Source organism: Lutra lutra, chromosome 4 (assembly GCF_902655055.1).
Source record: "Lutra lutra chromosome 4, mLutLut1.2, whole genome shotgun sequence".
NCBI classification, from domain to species: Eukaryota; Metazoa; Chordata; class Mammalia; order Carnivora; family Mustelidae; genus Lutra; species Lutra lutra.
Genome location: NC_062281.1, coordinates 90,454,929 through 90,478,811, shown reverse-complemented (window position 1 = coordinate 90,478,811; position 23,883 = coordinate 90,454,929). Strand labels below are relative to the sequence as shown.

Sequence of the window (23,883 nt, the reverse complement as noted above, 5' to 3'; positions counted from 1 at the left end):
GGTGAATCCATATAATATGTGTTTCTTAAGTTCTGGTCCCCCTACCAGTAGCACAGGCATTACTAGGAAAATGTTAGGCAAATTCTCAGACTCCACCCAAATCTACTCCAAGGGTTAAATCTATGGTTTAACAAACCCCCCAGGTGATTCTGATACACGATAAAGTTTGACAACTGCTGGTCTATTAAAACTTCACAGAGGAGACATTTGAGCTGGACCTTAAAGAATTCATATTACAGCAGACAGGAAGAGAAGGGGCAATTCAGAAAACAGACCACAATGAACGAAGGTATGGAGGTGTAAAAGTGAAATGTGTAATGCTGGGGAAATAGCACTTAACCCGGAGTATAAAGGGAAAAATTGGAAACATGGCCAGAGAGCTAAGTCAGTAACAAATTCTGAAGAGCCTCAAATATTGTACTGGGAAGTTTGAACTTTATTTTATAGATGTAAAGAAAACAGTTTTAAAGCAGGGGAGTGACATGATCAGAACTGTATTTTATATTTTTATTTTTTTAAAGATTTTACTTATTCATTTGACAGACAGAGATCACAAGTAGGCAGAGAGGCAGGCAGAGGGAGAGAGGAGAAAGCAGGCTCCCCGCTGAGCAGAGAGCCCGATGTGGGGCTCGATCCCAGGACCCTGGGATCATGACCTGAGCCGAAGGCAGAGGCTTTAACCCACTGAGCCACCCAGGCGTCCCAGAACTGTATTTTAAAGTTCTGTGTGGGGGCACCTGGGTGGCTCAGTGGGTTAAGCAACTGCCTTCGGCTCAGGTCATGATCCTGGAGTCCCAGAATCAAGTCCTGCATCAGGATCCCTGCTCAGCAGGGAGTCTACTTCTCCCTCTGGCCCTCACCCCTCACCGCACACTCTCTCTCTCTCATTCTCTCTCAAATAAATAAATAAAATCTTTTTAAAAAATAAATAAGCTCTATGTGGGCAGTCCTACAAGAAGGCTACCAATTAAAAGGCTATTCTGTCCTGGCAAGATATGAGAACCAAACAAGAACAGTAAAATTAAAAAAGAAAGGAGGAAAAATATATGATAAACATCTCCAAACTAGGATAAGCAAACTGTATTGCATAATGGTTTAAGACCATAAGCTCTAGGGCCAAACTGCCTGGCTCTGAGACTTAATGTAATTATATGTTTCAGTTTTCTCATTCATAAAAAAGAGGCAATAATAGTTCTTCCCTTATATGACTATTGTGAGGATTAAATAAATTAATAATTGTTAAGTGCTTAGAACAGTGCCTGGCAGGAAGTAAACGTTCAATAAATATAGTATGTGTGTGCATGTGTCTTTTATAGGGAGTGGTATATCTAAAATTTCTAGCTCACATTAGAAAATAATACAATAAGATGAGTTAGGAACATGCTGAATTTGTAATATCTAGAGGACACTTTCATGTCTCTGTACCTCAATTCCTAGTGTCTTAACAACTGGAAATAGGGACTTACAGGAAACTGGTGGACAGGTGAAATGAGCACAGATAAAATGTGGTCACAAAGAGAGGATTTCTAGGCTGCCTGGCCCTGTTTCCAGTATTATACAGATGGTTCTGGTTTATACCTTTTACATGAAGTTAGGTGTGGGTAGTATAAAGATAGTGAACAAATTAAAGCAATAATGAAATAATGTAGTAGCCAATAGTGCTGGTTCATCAAATACACCTCATTCTCTCTCCTTCCAGATATGAGACATGACTGTTCTTCCTGGCTGGCCCCCTTGTGGTTGGGTAGGGCCTTATGACTCAGTCAGAACAACTGAGTTATTAATAAAAGTGTCCTGAATCTCTTTTTAACTGCCAATGTGAGACCATTAGCAGTCTCTCCCTCTGGCCTGACTTACTCATCAGCCTGGGTTCCCGAGTAGATATCCTAGCAGAGCTCCAATGTCGGCTTACTAGAGATGATTATGCAGTGTGAACAAGAAATACCTGGTTTTTGTTGTAAGCCTTTGGAATTGTTTGTTTCCACAATAGAACTTAGTATGTCCTGATGCAGCTATTATTTTAAGACCTATCAAATGCTTAAAAATTAAATAGTTAACATCCAATCTTAATAAGGGTGTGGGGAAACATACTTTCAGAGATTTGCTAGTGGGAGTAAAAACTGTTTCAACCTTTTTGAATAGTAATTTGACAGTAGATTATATTAAAATGAAAAAAGTATGTGTATGTATGTGTATGTATATGTATATGCATTCTTTTTATTTAGATTCCATTCGGGGGAATCTTCAACAAAAATAAAACTACTACTTCAAATAGTACAACTTATTGTTGTACTATTTGTAGTAGCTAAAAACTAAGAACATCTTCCTTTTTTTTTTAAGATTTTATTTATTTATTTGACAGAGATCACAAGTAGGCAGAGAGGCAGGCAGAAAAGAGAGAGGGGGAAGCAGTCTCCTGGCTGAGCAGAGAGTCCGATGCGGGGCTCAATGTAGGGCTCATGCGGGGCTTGATCCCAAGACCCTGGGATCATGACCTGAGCCGAAAGTAGAAGCTTTACCCCACTGAGCCACCCAGGCGCCCCTGAGAACATCTTTCTAAATATGATTTAGCCACACTATGAGGTATTATGCAATTGTCAAAAAGACAAATATTACAGTTTTTATTGACTTCAAGTGATGTCCACATGTGAAATAAAAGCAAAATAAAACAAAATCCACATTCAGGGATGCCTGGCTGGATCAGCTGGCAGATGCAACTCTTTTTTTAAGGATTTTATTTATTTATTTGACAGTGAGAGAGGGAACACAAGCAGGGGGGAATGGGAGAAAGAAAAGCAGGCCTCCCCATGAGCAGGGAGCCCTGGGATCATGACCTGAGCAGGAGGCAGACATTCAACAACTGAGCCACCCAGGCACACTGAGCATGCAACTCTTGATCTCAGGGTTGTGAGTTCAAGCCCCACATGGGGTAAAACAATTACTTAAAAATAAAATCTTTAAAAAAACAAAAATCCATATTCATGCTCTTGTGCACACAGGCCTAGAAAACTAAGCTATTTTACCTCAAAGAACCAGGAATAAGTGATGGAGGGAGGAGAGAATATTATCACATTTTTCCTAAGACATCTTAATATTCCTCCACTTGTTACAATTTGTAGCACCTGTGTAAGAAAACCAACTGGGTGAGAAAAAGAAATCTAAACCTAAGTGTTTGCCTACTGAGTCTTAATACGATAAACTTAATATTGCTGCCATTACTTGGGGTTGGCGGAAGAGGCGGAGCTTCTACGATATACTCCATGCCACGCCTACCTTACCCGGCCAGTTGCCTCCCACGTGCGCCCCGGTCGGCTCTGCTTTTACGCATGCGTACTTGGCTGAGTTTTCCTGGCCTTGAGGGGCGTCTGAGGCTTTTGGGTTTGACCCCGTCAGGCTACCGTCTTGGCGACCGGAACGACACCTGAGGTTTGCTTCCGGGCGTCTGTTTCGCTTCCCTTTCCCTCCCTCCCTCACGCTTCTTCCCCTCCCCCTGCTCCCTTTCGTTTACGGTTTCGTACTCTCCCATCGAGGCCGACCCCTGAGTCTCGAGTGTGGGGTTTGGCTGGTGAAAAAGGATTGTTGTAGCTTGAAGCAGGGAGGTGTGGGAAATACTGTTAATTGAGGTATTTGGAGACCAGGGGCCTGTATGGAATGTTTTGTTTGGGGGAGGAGGTTGGGCGAGGGTGGAAGGAAGTCTTCCCCGAGAGGCGAGCGGGGGCGGGGTTGCGCTGGGTTTGCGGGGTGGGTGGGACGCACCCCCAAAAAGGATAGCGCGGGGGTGGGGCGCTGTGCGGGCAAAGGAAAAATGGAGGCGGTGAGAAGTGGACCTGGGGTCTCACGGCATTCTGGCATCAGTTTTGCTTTAACCGTTTGATTTAAAAAAAAAAAAAAAAAAAAAAAACAGTTAACTCCAGTTATTTGTATTTTTTAGGTAGCCACGTTTTATTCCCAGATTGCTTTAATTTCCCTTTACTTTTGGGAAACCTCTTTGCTTTTGTATGCCTAAAGTGTTAGTAGTCTTTAAAAGTAAATTTCCACTTAGAAGCTAAGTAACGTAAGGCGAACAAGTGGTTAAAGAGGAAAAAACCAGTTAGTGAGTTATAGACCAACTGCTCCCCTCCAAGTGGAGATAAGTGTTCAAACTGGCATAGCCTGCAAACAAGATTGATCTCTTTAGTGATTAAGGAATACAGGTAACAGAAATACCTTCCTCAGTAGATTGGTTCTCTTCCGTTTCCTAAAACTTTCGGTAGCTCCCTGCTGCATAATATGTGTTCTCCACCCCCTCAAACTTTTAAATCTTAGGCCCATAGTCTATAGGATAAGAATGCTGCAAAATTTTAGCGTCAGACACAGGAGAATGGAGAGAATATAAAATCAAACTTAACTGTATTTGAATAACTAATAGTGTAGGAATGAGTTTTATTAGGGTACTGAGATTTGGTGACTATGACTCCAAAGGTAATCTTAGTTTTCTGTTCCATTTAGAGGACAACAGCATGTCCTCCCTTCCTGGGTGCATTGGTTTGGATGCAGCAACAGCTGCAGTGGAGTCTGAAGAGATTGCAGAACTGCAGCAAGCAGTGGTTGAGGAGCTGGGTATCTCAATGGAGGAACTTCGGCAGTTCATCGATGAAGAACTAGAAAAGATGGACTGTGTACAGCAGCGTAAGAAGCAACTAGCAGAGTTGGAAACGTGGGTAATACAGAAGGAATCTGAGGTGGCCCATGTTGACCAGCTCTTTGATGATGCATCCAGGTGAGGACTACATGGGAAATAGGAAATCTCCCTTTGGGTAGACATTTTAGAAGTATAATTGTTCATGTTATTGTGCCAAGCACTTTATACTTTACAAGGTACAAATGTGTAGAACCTTCCTCATAGGTTAGGGTCCAAAATCTGACCTCACAACCACCCATATATAGAATATTCATCTATCAGATGCTAATGTATGGTCAGCAATAGAGGAGTCCAGATCTTGAGTCCCTTCCCCTTCTTTCTCCTCTACTCTGCTTCCAAACAATTGCTTTGTTTTCTTAGTAGGATGATCTAGGGAGTGAGGATTGCAAAGTGTTGCTGTCTTATGTAACGGTGGAGCACGAGCCCTGTATCTGCTCCTAAATACCCAGAAGATTTGTGTCTGGTACCTTAGTTGTCACTTAGGACACATTTTCAGTTAACAAGGTAAATGGTGAGATGTGGTTGACAGGACTGTACTCAGGGCTTCTTTTGGATTTTTGAGGAACTAGCCCAGAAACCACAATTTAAACATTTTTCTATGAGAAAAGCATTTTAAATTCTAAATGGACGGTGCCTGGGTGGCTCAGTTGATTACGCGTCCAACTCTTGACTTTGGTTCAGGTCTTGATCTCAGGGTGGTGAGTTCAAGCTCCGCATTGGGTGTGGAGACTACTTAAAAAATAAAAATGAATTCTAAACCTATTAAATTTAGGCCTATTTAAATTGAGGCTTGTGTGTGTTTAAATATATATAAATTCTGTTAACTTTTACACCTATTTCTGCTGGCTTTAACCTTTTCTACATGTGTTCCAATATTAGGGCAGTGACTAACTGTGAGTCTTTGGTGAAGGACTTTTATTCCAAACTGGGCCTACAATACCGGGACAGTAGCTCTGAGGATGAAGCTTCCCGGCCTACAGAAATAATTGAGATTCCTGATGAAGATGATGATGTCCTCAGTATTGATTCAGGTAAGAGATAAGGTTCCAGGTAGAAAGTCTCAGGATAGAAATTGAAAGACAGGAAGTTAGGCAGATAAAAGAAGAAAGGAGAAACCATTGTCACTGACTACATATTCCAAACTGTTGGACTTGTCGGTTACCAAAAGAAATAGAACATTATTAGTATCATAGATGTTCTCTATATACTATTTCCTGATTGAGTGACCTTCCTTTCCCCATTCTGTGTAACCTCTATTTTGAACTCCCTTCCTTTTCTTTATAGGTGGCTTTAGCACCTATGCATATATCTCAGAATGGTAGATTGTTTGGTTTTGTCTATTTTTGAGTTTTTTTTTTTTAAGTATAATTTACAGGGACGCCTGGGTGGCTCAGTTGGTTAAGCAGCTGCCTTCGGCTCAGGTCATGATCCCAGCGTCCTGGGATCGAGTCCCGCATCGGGCTCCTTGCTCGTCAGGGAACCTGCTTCTCCCTCTGCCTCTGCCTGCCATTCTGTCTGCCTGTGCTCTCTCGCTCTCCCTCGCTCTCTCTGACAAATAAATAAATAAAAAAAATAAAAAATAAATAAATAAAGTATAATTTACATACTATAAAATTCACCCACTTTTAAGTGTATAGTTTGAGTTTTAGTACATTTATACAGTAGTGCAGTCTTCACAGTCCAGTTTTAGAATACTTGGCATTATCCCAAAAACAGTCCTCATACCTGTTTGCTTACATTTTCCATTTTCAGCCCCACTGATCTGCTTGCTTTTTGCCTTTTCTAGAAATTTCGTATAAATAGAATCACAATTTATTGTCTTTTGTATCTGATTTCTGTCACTTAGCATAACATTTTTGAGATTAATCTGTTATTGGATGTATACAATAGTTTCCTCCCCCTTTTTTTTCTGAATAATATTCCATTTTATAGATAAAACACAGTTTTTTATCCACTTTTTAACTGATAAATATTTGGGTTGTTTGCACTTTGGGGGCTGTTAGGAATAATGCTGCTATGTACATTTCTGTATAACTCTTTATATGGGCATTATGTTTCATGTCTCTTGGATATTCTACCTAGGAGTAGAATTGCTAGGTCTTAGGGTAAGTGTATGTTTGTGTTTTTAGGAAACTGCCTCACTGTTTTCAAAAGTGGCTATACCATTTTACATTCCCACTAGCAAAGTATGGGGTTCTACTTTCTTTACATCCTTGTCCGTGCTTGATATTGTCAGTGTTTTAGCCATTATGCTGTGTATGTGGTATCAGATTGTGATTGTAGTTTGCTTTTCCCTAAGAAAGTTAAGCATCTATTCACGTACTTATTTGCCATTTATGTATGTTCTTTGGGGAAACATCTACTCAAATCTTTAGTCTTCTCATTTTTTTAATTGGGTTGTCTTTTTATTATTGACTTAAAGAACTTAGGGTCTAGATACAATTCATTTATTAGGTATATTTTATGCTTTCAGATGTGGTCTTTTCATATTCTTAATGGTGTCTTTTAAGAGTAAAACTTCTCAAGGTAAGGGTTGAGGGTGGTTTGTTTATTTTGCTTATGGCTATCCAGTTGTTCCACCACCATTTGTTGAAAAGACTATCCTTTTGGTGGTCTCGTCAAAAATCAACCAGCCATGTATATGAGGGTCTGTTCCGGGTTCTTTTTTGTCACATTGATCTGAATATTTCTCTTTATACTAGCACCACATGCTTGTATTACTGTAACTTTATGGTACATTTTAAAATCACTTAACGAGGGGCGCCTGAGTGGCTCAGTGGTTTAAAGCCTCTGCCTTCCTCTCAGGTCATGGGATCGAGCCCCACATCAGGCTCTCTGCTCAGCAGGTAGCCTGCTTCCCCTTCTCTCTCTCTCTGCCTACTTGTGACCTCTGTCTGTCAAACAAATAAAAAAATCTTTAAAATCACTTAACGAGGGGCACCTGGGTGGCTCAGTGGGTTGGGCCGCTGCCTTCGGCTCGGGTCGTGATCTCAGGGTCCTGGGATCGAGTCCCGCGTCAGGCTCTCTGCTCAGCAGGGAGCCTGCTTCCCTTCCTCTCTCTCTGCCTGCCTCTCTGCCTGCTTGTGATCTCTGTCTGTCAAATAAATAAATAAAATCTTTAAAAAAAATAAATAAAAATAAAATCACTTAACGAGAGTGCTCCAGATTTAATTGTGTTTCATATAACTTCCAAATAAATTTTGGAATCAACTTGTCAGTTTCTATCAAAAACGTTTTTTTAAACCTGTTAGGATTTTTAATAGGAACTATATTGAATCTAAAGGTCAATTTGGGGAGTATTACCTTTCAACAAATATTCAGTCTTCTAATGCATTAATATGGTACATCTCTTATAAGTGTTTCATTTTTAATGCTAACGTGAATGAGATTATTAACTTCACTTTAGGGTTGTTTGTTGCTAGGGAAAATTTAGTTGATTTTTGTGGATTACTCTTGTAGCCAGTGACCTTATTAAGCTCACTTATTAGTTCTAGAAGCTTTTCGTGGACCTGTTGGGATTTTCTATATATTACCTCATGCTGCTGCAAATAAAGTCAGTTTTACTTCTTCCTTTCTAATCTAGATGTCTTTTATTTCTTTTTCTTGCCTTATTGTACTCTCTAGAACCTCCAGTACAATGTTGAATAAATGTTTTGAGAGCAGACATCTTTTCTTTGCTCCTGATCTCATGGGGAAAGCATTTGGTCTTTAGGCATTAATTGTAATGTGAGCTGTAGGGTCTTTGTAGATATCCTTTGTTGGGTTGAAGGAAGGTGATTCTATTCCTAGTTTGCTGAGAGTTTTTTTTTATCATAGCTCAGTGGGATTTTAGGTTTTGTCAGCTACTTTTTCGTTATCATCCTCAGATAAGCTTACAGGTTTTTGGGGGGCACCTGGGTGACTCAGTCGTTAAGCATCTGCCTTCGGCTCTGATCGTGGTCCCAGGATCCTGGGATCAAGCCCCACATCTGGCTCCCTGCTCAGCAGGGAGCCTTCTTCTCCCTCTCCCACTCCCCCTGCTTGTATTCCCTCTCTCATGGAGTCTCTCTGTCAAATAAATAAGTAAAATCTTTAAAAAAAAAAAATTATTGGGGTGCCTGGGTGGCTCAGTCGTTAAGCTCCTCCTTCAGCTCGGGTCATGATCCCAGGGTCCTGGGATCGAGCTCCGCATTGGGTTCCCTGCTTAGCGGGAAGCCTGTTTCACCCTCTCATACTCCTCCCGCTTGTGTTCCTTCTCTCACTGTGTCTCTCTCTGTCAAATAAATAAATAAAAATCTTTTTAAAAAATCATCGTTTTGGGCGCCTGGGTGGCTCAGTGGGTTAAGCCGCTGCCTTCGGCTCAGGTCATGATCTCAGGGTCCTGGGATCGAGGCCCGCATCGGGCTCTCTGCTCGGCAGGGAGCCTGCTTCCCTCTCTCTCTCTCTCTGCCTGCCTCTCCGTCTACTTATGATCTCTCTCTGTCAAATAAATAAATAAAAAAATCTTTAAAAAAAAGTCATCGTTTTTTTACTTTTTTTTTTTTTTAAAGATTTTTATTTATTTATTTGACAGAGAGAGAGAGATCACAAGCAGGCAGAGAGGCAGGCAGAGAGAGGGGAGGAAGCAGGCTCCCCGCAGAGCAGAGAGCCCGATGCGGGGCTCGATCCCAGGACCCTGAGATCATGACCTGAGCCGAAGGCAGCGGCTTAACCCACTGAGCCACCCAGGCGCCCCTACTTTTTCTTATTAATAAGGAGCATAACAATAGTGATTTTTTGGATGTTAAACCAGCTTTATATTTCTGGGATAACCACCCCACCCCACCCCTGCCACTTTGTCTTAGTGTATAATCCTTTTTATATGTTTCTGGATTAGATTTGCTAACATTTTGTTAAGAATTTTTGCACCTACGTTCATGAAAGCTGTTGTACTTTTATTATGATGTGGTTTGTTTTTTTGTTTTTTTGTTTTTTTGTTTTTTTTTGCTTGGCATTAAAGTATTAATGGGCCTTGTAAAGATGCGTTGGTAAATGTTCCCTTCTCTGAGTTTGTATGAAATAGTATTATTTCTTCCTTAAATGTTTGATAAATTGAGCAGTGAGGCCACCTTAACCTGGATTTTTCTTTGTGGATACTTTTTTTTTTTTTTAAAGATTTTATTTATTTATTTGACAGACAGAGATCACAAGTAGGCAGAGAGGCAGACAGAGAGGCAGGCAGAGAGAGAGGTGGAGGCAGGCTCCCTGCGGAGCAGAGAGCCCGATGTGGGGCTCTATCCCAGAACCCTGGGATCATGACCTGAGCCGAAGGCAGAGGCTTTAACCCACTGAGCCACCCAGCGCCCCATGGATACTTTTTTTTTTAATAAGCTTATTAGTTTGGAATAGTTTTATATTTTTGTATAAATTACAAAGATAATACAGAGAGTTCTTGCATACTTTTCATCAGTTTTTTCTAATATTAGTATTTTATGTTACCTTGGTACATTGGTCAAAACTAAGAACCAAACATGGGTACTTTACTTTTACCTAATCTCTAGACTTTGATTTCTGGGCTTTTTCCATTACAGGATACCACTTTGAATTTATTGTGGGAAGGTTTTTAATTACTAATTACTTTTTTTTACCTAGTATGTCCATTTGGATTTTCTATTCCTTCTCAAGTCCTTTTTGTTAATTTGTATCTTTATAGAAATTTTTCCATTTCATCTAAATTGTCTGGATTATTGCCATAAAGTTCATAGTATTCCCTTAGGATTCTTTTGAATTTCTGTATGTTCTGTAGTAATGTCCCTTCTTTAATTCCTTATATTGGTTATTTGAATCTCTTCTTTTTTTTTTGCTTGGTTAATCTAGCTAACAGATTGTCTTTTTTTTTTTTTTTTTTTTTTTTTTTTTTTTTTTTTTTTGCTTTTTTTCAAGGAACCAATTTTTGGGTTCATTAATTTATTTTTCTCTACTGTTTTCCTGTTTTCAGTTAACTGATTTCTACTCTGACCTTTATTCCTTCCATGTACTTGGGTTTGATTTGTTCTTCTTTTTCTAGTTTCTTAAAATTAAAACAGATTATTGATTTGATTTTAGAACTTTTTTCTTGCTAATGTAAACATTTAAACCTGTAAATTTCTCTTTATCGTTGCTTTACTGGATCTCATATATTTCTGTGTGTTCTATTTTTTTTTTTAAGATTTTATTTATTAATTTGACAGACAGAGATCACAAGTAGGCAGAGAGGCAGGCAGAGAGAGTGAAGGAAGCAGGCTCGCCATTGAGCAGAGAGCCCGATGTGGGGCTCCATCCCAGGACCCTGGGATCCTGACCTGAGCCGAAGGCAGAGGCTTAACCCACTGAGCCACCCAGGCACCCCTGTGTGTTCTATTTTCATTTAACTCATAATTTTTAATTTCCTTTGTGATTTTTCTTTGACCAATTGATTACTCCAAATATTTGGAGATTTCCCAGATTTGTTTCTGCTGTGAGTTTTTTATTTAATTTCATTGTGGTCAGAAGATATCTTTGTATTATTTTAATCCTTTTAAATTTACTTTAAAAATTTTTTTTAAGATTTTATTTATTTGGCAGAGAGAGATCACAAGTAGGCAGAGAGGCAGGCAGAGAGAGAGGAAGGAAGCAAGCTCCCCGCTGAGCAGAGAGCCCGATGCGGGGCTCTATCCTAAGACCCTGAGATCATGACCTGAGCTGAAGGCAGCAGCTTAACCCACTGAGTCACCCAGGCGCCCCTACTTAAATGTTTTTTAATAGGCCTAGCGTATCGTCTGTCTTGGAGAATGATCCATGTGTGCTTAAAAAGAATTTGTATTCTACTGCTGTTGGGTAGAGTATTTTATAAATGTTGGTTAGGTTACGTTGGCTGAGAACTTGTTAATTTTCTGTCTAGTTTTAACAGTTACTTGGAAAGGAGTTTTGAAATCTTGAACTAAAATTGTTGAATTATTTGTCTTTTCAATTAACTTTAGTTTTTGCTTCCTGTATTCTGGAGTCTGTTATGTATACATTTATAGTTGATTTTTTATTATTAAAAGATATTTCTGTGTTTCAAATGATCCTCCTTTTCTTGAATTCTGTTTTATCAAATATTAATCATTTTTATTATGGTTACTCTTTGCATGTTGTGTCTTTTCCTGTTCTTTTTTCTTAAAATCTGTTTCTGTCTTTGAATTTAGTGTATCTCTTACAGGCAATATATAGTTAGATCTTGTTTCTTTTTTTTTTTTTTTTAAATCCAATCTCACAGTTTTTGGTTTTTAGTTAGTGTTGAGTCCATTCATAGTTCATGTGAATCCATGGGTGGATTTACATCAATCATTTTGCTCTTTCCCCCCATATTTTTTGTATTTATCTGTTTTTTTACTGCCTTCTTTGTGTCAAATATTTCAGTAAATCATTTTAACTCCACTGATTTTTTCTTTTTAGATCTTTAGAAAGTGCTTGCATATTTATCTGATCCTTATCTACTACAAGTTAATACTGACTAAATTCTGGTAAAATATAGCAACTTTGTAAACGGTTAGCTCCATTGTCACTCTCTTCTTGGGAGATACTGTTGTCAAATAAATTGCATTTACATATATTTAAAACCAGCAGTTTAGTGTTGTAATTATTGCAAGGACCAATCTTATTTTTAAAGAAGTTACGGGAAGAAAAGAGAAAAATACATATTTACCTAGATGTTTACATTTCCACTGCTCTTCATCCCTGCTATGGATCTGAGTCATCCATTGTCATCTTTTTTCAGCCAGAAAGATTTCCTTTAATATTTCTTGTAGTTCTGCTAAAAGTGGATTCTCTGCCTTTGTTTACCTGAAATACAGAATTTTTTTAAAGATATATTTATATTTACTTTTAGAGTCGGTGGGGAGAGCGAGCATGAGCGAGCACATGCACAAGTTGGGGGGCAGAGGAGAAAGGAGAGTATCTGAAGCAGACTCTGCATCAAGTATGGAGCCTGACGCACAGCTTGATCTCACAACCCTGAGATCATGACTTGAGCCAAAACTAAGAGTCGGACACTTAACTGACTGTGCCATCCAGGCACTCTTGGGATATAGAATTCTTTTTTTTTCCTTTAAGATTTTATTATTTACTTGACAGAGGGAACACAAGCAGGAGGAGCAGTAGGCAGAAGGAGAGGGAGAAGCAGGCTCCCTACTGAGCAAGGAGCCCAATGTGGGCCTTGATCCCAGGACGCTGGGATCGTGACCTGAGCTGAAGGCAGATGCCAACCAACTAAGCCACCCTGGCATCCCATGGGATATAGAATTCTTGATTGACTGTTTTCTTTTGACATTTCAAATATGCCATTCCAGTGTCTCCTGGTCTCCATGATTTCTGATGGAAAGTCAGATGAAATTGTTTGTATCCTGGATATGAGTCATTTTTGTCTTAACTGCTTTTAAGATTGTCTCTTTTGATTTTAGTAGTTTGACTAGGATGTGTCTATGTGCAATTCTTTCTGTATTTGTCCTACTTGAGAGTCACTGAATTTGGACCGTCGATTGAAGTTTTTCATCAAATTTAGAAGTGTTTTAGTCATTATTTCTTTGAAATATATATGTATGTTTAAGATTTTATTTTTTAAGTAATCCCTACATACATTGTGGGGCTCAAACTTAGGACTCTGAGATCGAGTTGCTCACTCTATCAACTGAGCCACCCAGTTGCGCCAGCCAGTAAGTTTTTCAGAGGTGTGGGGAATGCATTCAGAGTGCTTCTAGTTCTCAAGTCTCCATTGACTCTCCTGGGTCTTCTCTGCATGTGGATAGTTTAGTAGTCACTCAAGAATGTATAGAGAATTTATTTAAGCCTGTCCGTGGCTCTCTCATTTTCAGGATCTCCTTGTTAAACTTCTGACTGGTTTGCGGCTCACACTAAACAAGATCTGCAACCTCAGAGTAACAGCGCTGCTCCTTGTCAGGCTAGCACCTCAGTGATAAAGCCATAGTTTCCACTCACCCAGCTAGAGGTGGAATAGGTAGAGATGGTAGCTGCCCCAGGCAAGAGGTCCACAGGCTTAACCTTCCTTGCCAGAATTTTAGCAGTTTTTCAAGAACAAATACTTACCAGTTTGTTGTTTGTCTTTGGTCAGTTTCCAGTGCCCTGAATTGGTTGTTTCTAACAACTTTTTCTGGTTTTAAGCTTGTTTTCTGTGTAGGGGAATCACTCTTTTCATATCACTATTACCAGAAGTGCTGCAGTTTTGCCTGTTTTTTAACTATATAAATGGATTCCTAGTATATGCATTTTTCAATCATTTCTTTAACATCATGCCAATGTGTGATGCTTAGTTCAATAACTACTACAGTATACTATTCCATATTATGAATATGACACAGTATATCTGTTCTCCTGTCAGTTGACATTTCATTTGTTTTCATTTCAAATAATGCTCTAAATACTCTTACACATGACTCCCGATCCATTTTCTATTCATTTATTTATTATTTTTTAATTTAAATTATTTTTAGCTAACAGATAGTGCAGTACTGATTTCTGGAGTGGAATTCAGTGTTTCATCACTTACAACACCCAGTGCTCATCACAGGTGCCTTCTTTAATACCCATCACCTATCTAGCCCATCCCCTACCCATGTCCCTCCATCAGCCCTTGGTTTGTTCTCTGTCGTTAAGAGTGTCTTGTGGTGGGGTGCCTGGGTGGCCTGTCATTAAGCATCTGCCTTCGGCTCGGATCATGATGCCAGGGTTCTGGGATGGAGCTCCACATTGGGCTTCCTGCTTGGCGAAGCCTGCTTCTCCCTCTCCCACTCCCGATGCTTGTGTTCCCTCTCTCACTGTGTCTCTCTGTCAAATGAATAAATAAAATCTTAAAAAAAAAAAAAAAAAGAGTGTCTTATGATGTGGAAGAATCTTTCTATTTTGGCAGTCTTACTAAATTTTTAGGATATATATACTTATAAGAGTGGAGTTGCTAGTTCTTAGGATACAGAAATTCTAATATTACTGGATAAATAACGAATAGCTTTCCAAAGTAATTGTACCAATTTATGTTTATAACTGCCCATGGAATAATGTGTCCTGTGCTCCACATCCTTGACAACACTTGGTATTGTGGTTTTTAAATTTTATTTTATTTTTTAGGGCCACCTGGGTGGCTCAGTGGGTTAAAGCCTCTCCCTTTGGCTCAGGTCATGATCTCAGGGTCCTGGCTGGGATCAAGCCCCACATGGGGCTCTCTACTCAGCAGGGAGCCTGCTTCCCCCTCTCTCTCTGCCTGCCTCTTTGCCTCCTTGTGGTCTCTCTCTCTCTCTCTGTCAAATAAATAAATAAATAATCTTTTAAAAAATTTTATTTTTTAAAGATTTTATTTATTTATTAGAGAGAGAGAGCACACACCAGCAGGGGGAGCAGCAGGCAGAGGGAGAGAAGAGCCACCCAGGTGCCCCTTGTGCCCCTTGTAGTCTTTCTTTGGAATCTGTTCATATTTCTTGTTTGTTTGCTCAATGATCATTTGTCTTTTTCTTGATTGATAGGAAGTCTTTATATGTAACAAATACTAATCCTTTGTAGTTACGAGTTGCAAACATCGTTCCCAGCTTATGGTTTATCTTTACTTTTCATGTTCTTCGTTGATAAACAGAAGTTATAATTTTAGCATTTCCTTTTATGGTGATTGGTTTTTATAGCCCTTCTGCCCTGATGCTTTATTATAAACATTTCTTATGTTGCCTTTGAAAGTTTCATAGTTCTGCCTTTAATCCAACTGAAGTTTATTTTTTACGTAATATTTGAGGTAAAGATCTGAATTGTGTGTGTGTGTGGTTATTAATGTTCCAGTGCCACTTACTGAAATGAGCCCCTTCTTACTGAAATATCTGCTTATCATTAATTATTTCCATGTATTTGTGGATTTATTTCTGGACTTTCTATTATGTTTCATTGGTCTGTCATTTTTTCTTAATTCTATATTGTGTATAACTGAGCTTTGCAAGTTTCTACATCTGTTAACTCCAGTAACCTCACTTTGGTTTTCTTCTTTATGAATGTCTTGGCTCTTTTTACCTGTCGTGCTTTTATATATATTTGAGAATCAGCTCGTCATGTTCCTCACTCACCTCTCCCCCCAAAAAACTATTGATAATATTAAAAGAGCAATATAGGGATAGCTAATAATTTCATACTATTTAATGCTTCTACACAAAATTTATTTAGGCCTTAACATTTTTCAGTAAAGTTGTTGCTTAACACAATTATATCAATATACTTAATACCATGAACTGTTTGCTTAAAAATGGTTAAGGACTATGCAGCCATCAAAAGAAATGAAATCTTGCCATTTGCGACGACGTGGATGGAACTAGAGGGTATTATGCTTAGCGAAATAAGTCAATCGGAGAAAGACAACTATCATATGATCTCCCTGATATGAGGAAGTAGAGATGCAACATGGGGGGCTTGGGGGGTAGGAAAAGAATAAATAAAACAAGATGGGATCAGGAGGGAGACAAACCATATGAGACTCTTAATCTCACAAAACAAACTGAGGGTTGCTAGGGGGAGGGGGGTCGGAAGAGGGTGGTGGGGTTATGGACATTGGGGAGGGTATGTGCTATGGTGAGTGCTGTGAAGTGTGTAAACCTGGCGATTCACAGACCTGTACCCCTGGGGCTAATAATACATTATATGTTTATAAAAATTTTTTTTAAAAATTAGTAATTAAAGGGCACTCAGCTGGCTCAGTCAGTAGAACATGTGACTCTTGATCTTGTGGTTGTGAGTTTGAGCCCCATGTTGTGTGTAGAGCTTCCTAAAAAAATAATAAAGAAAAAGGAGTATTTAAAAATTAGTAATTAAGAGTCAAGGGCAAAAATCTGTCCTGATGTCTCAAAAGATCTCAGCTAACCTATATGTAAAATTAAGTTGGTAGTCAACATGATCTTCCTTTTAATAGTCTTTAGAAAGATTAGGGAAATGGGCCTTCAAATATAAAAGTGAATTAAAACGTGTACCTATTCTTCTACATAATGAACAAACCAAATAAAATGCTAATTACATTCTAAGTATATGAGGAAATTTGAGGTTATGATGTCTAGTTCTTTATCAGAAGAGCTGGTGATCTGAATGATGGTAACGGTAAAAGACCCAAAGCTGTTATATCCTTAATCTGTATATAGTGTTTCTCTCACTTTAAAATCTCAAATTACATGTTTATAAATCAGTCTCTAGTAAAAACTTTAGTATTCAATTTTCTCATATTTTTTCTAACTTAAATATGCAAAATCTGGCTGAACCTACCATGTAAATTTTTAATAAACTTTGTACATACCTCTCTAACAAAAAAAAAGGTTAAGGAGATATATTTTATGTTATGTGTATTTTACCACAATAAAAAAAATTGAGGGAAAAGGAAGAATTAGATTTATAGATACTGAGAGGGAATACTGGGATAAAAAGCAACATAAAAACTGCATGTTGAATATGAGTAAAAGGATGGAGAGGGGAAAGAGTACATATGTACATTTACAGACTATCTGGCTGCAAAAGAAACTGATATATTGGTTGCTTCTAAGGAGAGTAACTAGAAGCAGGAATATGAGGGAGGTCTGTTTAATTTTGTGTCCTTTTATAATGTTTCAGTTTTTTACCACATGAATATTTTTACTTTTTAAAAGGCACTTTTAGGGGTGCCTGGGTGGCTCCGTCATTAAGCATCTGCCTTCCGCTCTGGTCATGATCCCCAGACCCCGCCCAGCATCAGGCTCCCTGCTTGGCGGGAAGGTTGTTTCTCCCTCTCCCATGCCCCCTGCTTGTGTTCCCTCTTTAACTGTGTCTCTCTCTGTCGAATAAATAAATAAAATTAAAAAAAAAAAAGATATGTAAATGCCACTAAGTATATGGAAAAAATGCTTGACATCATTAGTCATTAAAGAAATGCAAATCAGAATTACTTTATACTAATTAGGATGGCTATAATCAAAAAGAGAGACTAACAAGTATTGATGAGTATATCTATCACAGCAGGAAGTTCTGTTGGACAGCACTACTCAAGAGTAAACATTTTTGCTTCATTCACTGACCACATTTCATTTTTCAAATCATTCAGATAGTCTATAAGCAAATTTTTGTTATAAAAACTTAAATATACAGGGTGCTTGGGTGGCTCAGTTAGTTAAGTGTCTGACTTCAGCTCAGATCATGATCCTGGGGTCCTTGGATCAAGTCCCATGCCGAGCAGGGAGCATTCTCCCCCTCGTCCCCTTCTGGACCATTTAGTACTTTTACATACATATTTACATGTGGTTGTCAATAGTTATTAGTAATAGTTCCATGATAATATTTTTAAGTAGCTTATAATATAATACATGGATACAATATAATATATATATTATACAATATACAATACCATATAATACAATACCATATAACATAATACATGGAAATAGAATGCCTCAATGAAAGAAAAAAAGTAGCTTAGTTATTTATTTCTTGGAAATTCTTATGTGTAAGGATCTTACACTCATTAGAGCTTCTCTCATCCATAGGTGATGCTGGGAGCAGAACTCCCAAAGACCAGAAGGTGAGTTGGGACGGGGAAGGTAAACTGAAAGATAAGAATACGAAGATGATAGGGCGCCTGGGTGGCTCAGTGTGTTAAAGCCTCTCTGGCTTTGGCTCAGGTCATGATCCCAGGGTCCTAGGATAGAGACTGGCATTGGGCTCTCTGCTCAGCAGGGAGCCTCCTTCCCCCCTCTCTCTGCCTGCCTCTCTGCCTACTTGTGATCGCTGTCTGTGAAATAAATAAAATCTTTAAAAAACAAAAGAAGAGGGGCGCCTGGGTGGCTCAGTGGGTTAAGCCGCTGCCTTCGGCTCAGGTCATGATCTCAGGGTCCTGGGATCGAGCCCCGCATCGGGCTCTCTGCTCAGCAGGGAGCCTGCTTCCTCCTCTCTCTCTGCCTGCCTCTCTGCCTGCTTGTGATCTCTCTCTGTCAAATAAATAAATAAAAAATCTTGAAAAAATAAATAAATAAATAAATAAATAAATAAATAACAAAAGAAGAATATGAAGATGGGAGAAACTTCTGGCCTGATCATTCTGTCACTTCAGCCATCAAGATAATCATCCACTGTGTAATCAGCCCTGTGGGTTCCAGTCCCCTAATAGGTGTTCTGAGGATGCAGCAGAGGTTCCTTAGAGATGCATGCACTAAGTGCTATATAAATGTAGAATTTGGCAGCAATCCGCTAGGTGAGATTAATCAAGGAAGGTTTCCTAAAGCTGATTTCTGAACCAGATTTATAAGGGCAGTTTTGCCTAGTAAAGTAACCATACCTTCTCAACCATAACTCATTCTATTCGGTTTTTTGAAAGACAAGTTCTGGGGTGCCTGGATGGCTCAGTCAGTTAAGTATCTGCCTTCAGCTTAGGTCGCGATAACGAGGGTCCTGGGATCAAGCCCCACATCAGGCGCCCTGCTTGGCGGGGATCCTGCTTCTCCCTCTCCTGCTCCCCCTACTTGTGTGCTCTGTCTTCCTCTCTCTCTGTCAAATAAAATCTTTGGGGGGAGAAAAAGAATTTTGAAAGACAAAAAAAAAAAGAATTTTGAAAGACGAGTTCTTACTCTCAGGGCTAAGCCCTGCTATTTTATTTTATTTTTTTTTAAAGATTTTATTTATTTATTTGACAGACAGAGATCACAAGTAGACAGAGAGGCAGGCAGAGAGAGAGAGAGAGAGAGGGAAGCAGGCTCCCTGCTGAGCAGAGAGCCCGATGCGGGACTCGATCCCAGGACCCTGAGATCATGACCTGAGCCGAAGGCAGCGGCTTAACCCACTGAGCCACCCAGGTGCCCTCAGGGCTAAGCCATGCTATTTTAAAAACTTGTTTCCCTCATCACCTTTCTTACAGCTCCGTGAAGCTATGGCTGCCTTGAGAAAGTCCGCTCAGGATGTCCAGAAGTTCATGGATGCTGTCAACAAGAAGAGCAGTTCCCAGGATCTACATAAAGGTTAGGGTCTGGAGTTATCTCAGCATAGAGAGTGGGGGCGGAGATGGAAAGTGAACTCCTACAGAGATTTCATGGGTAACTGGCTCTGTTTTAGCATCAGAATTTTCTTCCACCTATGTTGGGTTCTTTAAACACCACAGGTTTTCCTTTTCTGCTTAAGTCTTGTCTGCTGATTTTCCAATGTGTGGTGGCTTTATCCAAATATCTTCTTAGCTCTGTGCTCATGACCACTTCTAGATGGCATTTAGAAGAGAGGAACTCAAACTCTTTTTTTTTTTTTTTTTTAAGATTTTATTTATTTGCCAGAGAGAGAGAGTGCACATGCACAAGAAGGGGGAGTGGCAGGCAGAGATAAAGGAAGAAGCAGGCTCACCACTGAGCAAGGAGCCTGATGCAGGACTCAGTCCTAGGACCGTGGGATCATGACCTAAATGGAAGGCAGGTGTTTAACCAATTGACCCACCCAGGCCTCCCGCAACTCAAGCTCTTAAAAAGAGATCTAAGGGAAACTTTGTCTAGTAGGGCTGTTAATAGCTCTCCAATGGAAAATTGTTTTATAAATACTACGTAGCACTTAATGAGTGTAATTAATATCGTTAATAAGGAGTTGGGAGATACTTGGTTAAAGTGAGATGTTCTTGAATTACATGTGAATTGCAATTATGCAAGTATTTCCTGTTAGCAAAAATAGTTGAGTCAGCTGTGCTTTTTGTCTGCTCGAGAGAGCAGCAAAAGTGACTAAGGATCAGTGATTACCTCCATTTTCATCAATTACTGTATTGCACTCTCTTTACTTTCGCATTTACTCCCCAAATACTCCCCTTTAGAACATCTTTGCTTTCTTTTGTAGGAACCTTAAGTCAGATGTCTGGTGAACTGAGCAAAGATGGTGACCTTATAGTTAGCATGCGCATCCTGGGCAAGAAGAGAACTAAGACATGGCACAAAGGCACCCTTATCGCTATCCAGACGGTTGGTATGTTCAAGCTAGAAGAAGCGCTAATGAAAGGCAACCTGCAGGTCTCCATTGCTGATCATTTCTTTTCCCCACAGCCTTGCCTTTTGTCTCTCATGTAGCAGTCAGGATTTACACAGAAACTGATGGTTTTTTAAAATTTTTGTTCATTTTTTTCCTTTTACTCAGGACCAGGAAAGAAGTACAAGGTGAAATTTGACAACAAAGGGAAGAGTCTCCTGTCGGGGAACCATATTGCCTATGATTACCACCCTCCTGCTGACAAGCTCTTTGTGGGCAGTCGAGTGGTGGCCAAGTACAAGGATGGGAATCAGGTCTGGCTCTATGCTGGCATTGTAGCTGAGACACCAAACGTCAAAAACAAGCTCAGGTACCTGGACAGAGGATTATAAAGAGAGTGGAGACCAGTAGCAAAGCACCTGCCCTATTCAAACCATAGTCCATTATTTCACAATTAGCTTTTGTGACCAGAAACCCTTGCACTTTTTTTTGCAACAGAGGTCATGTGGGTGATTCTTCCTCCTTTTTTTCTTTTTTTCTCAAGAAAAACTTGGAGGTAAAACTAGGAGGAGAGTCATTAAGATTGTTTAATGGTTAGGGGAATAGGAAGGAAGGGGAAACTAAATGGTTTTAGCAAAATAGGAGTCTGATAGTGAAACAAGAATGAGTAGCTTTTGGAAAAATGGAGGTAAATTGGTTAGATTGAGGGAGAATTCCTAACTCTTGGAAGAGTAATAGGAAGGAAGTAGTACACCAGAACATTTTCCCAGGAGTATGTCCTATTGTGATCGAGAGTAGAAGCTATGAAATTTCCGTAGGTCATGTTAAATGTAACCCCTGATCTTTCTGCCATCGCTCTTTCCTTACAGGTTTCTCATTTTCTTTGATGATGGCTACGCTTCCTATGTCACACAGTCTGAACTATATCCCATTTGCCGGCCACGTGAGTGTCCCTCCTTCCTTTCTGAGTTTTATCCACTTCCTCTTCTACCTGGTATTTCTTCTTAAGATAATCAGTTGAAAAGCCCTGATAGGAAAAGAAAAGAAGAGGGAGGGAGGAAGGCAGGCCCTGATATTTGTGGTGCTTCCATCTCAAAGGGCGTAAGTTTGCTTAATGTCTTTTGGGAGATAACAGTTCTATTTGCTTGTCTCTAGTGCTGGATCTTTGTAGTCTGAAGAGTGGGACACTAGGAGATCATGACTGACCTTGGGTGGATTCTCATATTGTAGCTGTGTTTTGATTTCGTTTCTGAGTGATTTAGGCTTAAGGAGATGTTTCTTTCCTAGTCTTGTCCTTCATCTAACATTTGTATAAATCTGTAGCTGCATAGTGCTCTCTGCAGAAGCTGAGTTAGATGGAGTTTTCATAGTGCCTTCCATACCTGTGTCTCTGGCTTGGGAACAGACACTACAAAGCAGTTGTTTTTAATTACAAAAGAGTTAACCACTCATCACTTTCCATATAACATGGCGGTAAATACATTCTGGGTCCCTTAAAAGTAGCCTGATACAGAATGAGAAGGAAGGACAATTTTTTTTTTTAAATCAATTTCATGATGCCACCTGATCTTTTTTATTTATCTCTAGACTTATATCAGGTTAGCAAGAATTTTCACTTGAATTTTCCTAAACAAAACATCCATTTTTATGAAATAAGTGACTCACCTATATTTGCCTATTGCTTAGTTAGTATTGATTTGGTCTATGTGTGCATTTACACAATAGGTTCAATACTTTCAGGTAGTCTTGGTTTTGCTTCTGAGGTTATGTTTTCTTTATTTTTCTCTCCCTCCTAACTTGAAAAATGGCCAACATCTCCTTGACAGCCATTTGTTTTTTTCCTATCAAGATATGCCCTGGGGTGCCTGGCTGGCAAAAATGGTAGAGCACGCAACTCTTAACCTTGGGGTCATGCGTTCAAGCCCCACATGAGCACAGAGATTACTTGAAACAGAAAAAAAAGAGAAAAAGAGACCTGCTCCACTTGCCCTCTCTCAGCCCTCCTTCTTTCTTGGGACAGTGAAAAAGACTTGGGAGGACATAGAAGACATCTCCTGCAGGGACTTCATAGAGGAGTATATCACGGCTTACCCCAACCGCCCCATGGTACTGCTCAAGAGTGGCCAGCTTATCAAGACTGAATGGGAAGGCACATGGTGGAAGTCCCGGGTCGAGGAGGTGGATGGCAGCCTAGTCAGGATCCTCTTCCTGGTACTGTTCTTCCCAGAGTTTTGGACACAAGGCTCAGAGTGGGATGGGGGAGCATAAGAGGCAGTAATGAGGATGATTTTGTAATCCTCCATAATTTTCCCCTTTCTTATGCTATCTGTTTTCACTGTTTGGGGGAAAATTTTACTTTATCTTTTTGTTTCTCTCAGGTGGTTATGGAAAATTCCTGGGGCGCCTAGGGTGGCTCAGTCAGTTAAACATCTGCTTTCTGCTCAGATCATAATCTTGGGGTCCTGGGAGCAAGCCCCACATAAGGTTCCCTGCTCAGCAGAGAGTCTGCTGCTTCCTCTCCCTGTGCCTCCCCCCCGCTTCCCCACTCATGTGCACACATGCTTGCTCTCTCTCAAGAAAATCTTTTAAAAAAAAATCCCAAATTTAACTGTGAGCTAATTTGCATATTGGTTTGTTTTTCTCTCTCTCTCAGAATATTTACATTGCATATAGGCATAGAGAAGACAGTTCCATTTGTCCAGGATCAGGGTTTTGGTAGCATAGTGAGACAAAAAAGGAGGCATCAAAGAATTAGAGGTCCTGATGATTTTTTTTTTTTTTAGGATTTTATTTATTTGAGAGAGAGCTAGAAGCAGGAGTGGGGGAGGAGTGGAGGGAGAGGGAGAAGCAGACTTCCCACTGAGCAGGGAACCTCCCCACCACCCATGCAGGGCTCCATCCTGGAACTTTGCGATCATGACCTGATTCAAAGGCAGATGCTTAATTGACAGCCACCCAGGCACCCCCTGATGATCTTTGAAGGCCCAGTTTAACTCTTGGATCTTCTGTACCTGTCCTCTTCTCCCCTCTCATGCCTTTCTTAGAGTTCCAGTCCTTTGAGCTATCCTCAGTCTTTTGTTCCTAAGGCCTTAATGATCTGTGTCATACCACTTATACTCAGTATAAACATCTGTCTCTCCTGTAATTTTTTAAGTGAAGAATATGTGTTTTTCTTTTTCATTTTCCTGATGGCTGTCATGGAAACTGGAACATAAGTTTATTGAGTAGATAGGGAATTTGGCATTCATCAGGGAGATTTCCTTCAA

At 39.7% G+C, this 23,883-nt stretch overlaps 1 protein-coding gene across 5 annotated transcripts in view; it reads left to right on the top strand.

Moving 5' to 3' along the window:
* Positions 1–23,883, top strand: part of SETDB1 (SET domain bifurcated histone lysine methyltransferase 1) — a 61,351-nt gene that overhangs the window by 24,578 nt on the left and 12,890 nt on the right. For 2 of the 5 annotated variants that reach the window (XM_047724586.1, XM_047724582.1), the window contains exons 1-9: positions 3,442–3,623; positions 4,489–4,759; positions 5,561–5,712; positions 18,178–18,212; positions 19,542–19,641; positions 20,492–20,617; positions 20,786–20,987; positions 21,487–21,560; positions 22,638–22,828. In XM_047724586.1, the coding sequence (XP_047580542.1) occupies positions 4,500–4,759; positions 5,561–5,712; positions 18,178–18,212; positions 19,542–19,641; positions 20,492–20,617; positions 20,786–20,987; positions 21,487–21,560; positions 22,638–22,828 (1,140 nt within the window). In that variant the 5' untranslated portion in view covers positions 3,442–3,623; positions 4,489–4,499. The other 3 variants (XM_047724583.1, XM_047724585.1, XM_047724584.1) reach the window with 3 other exon arrangements.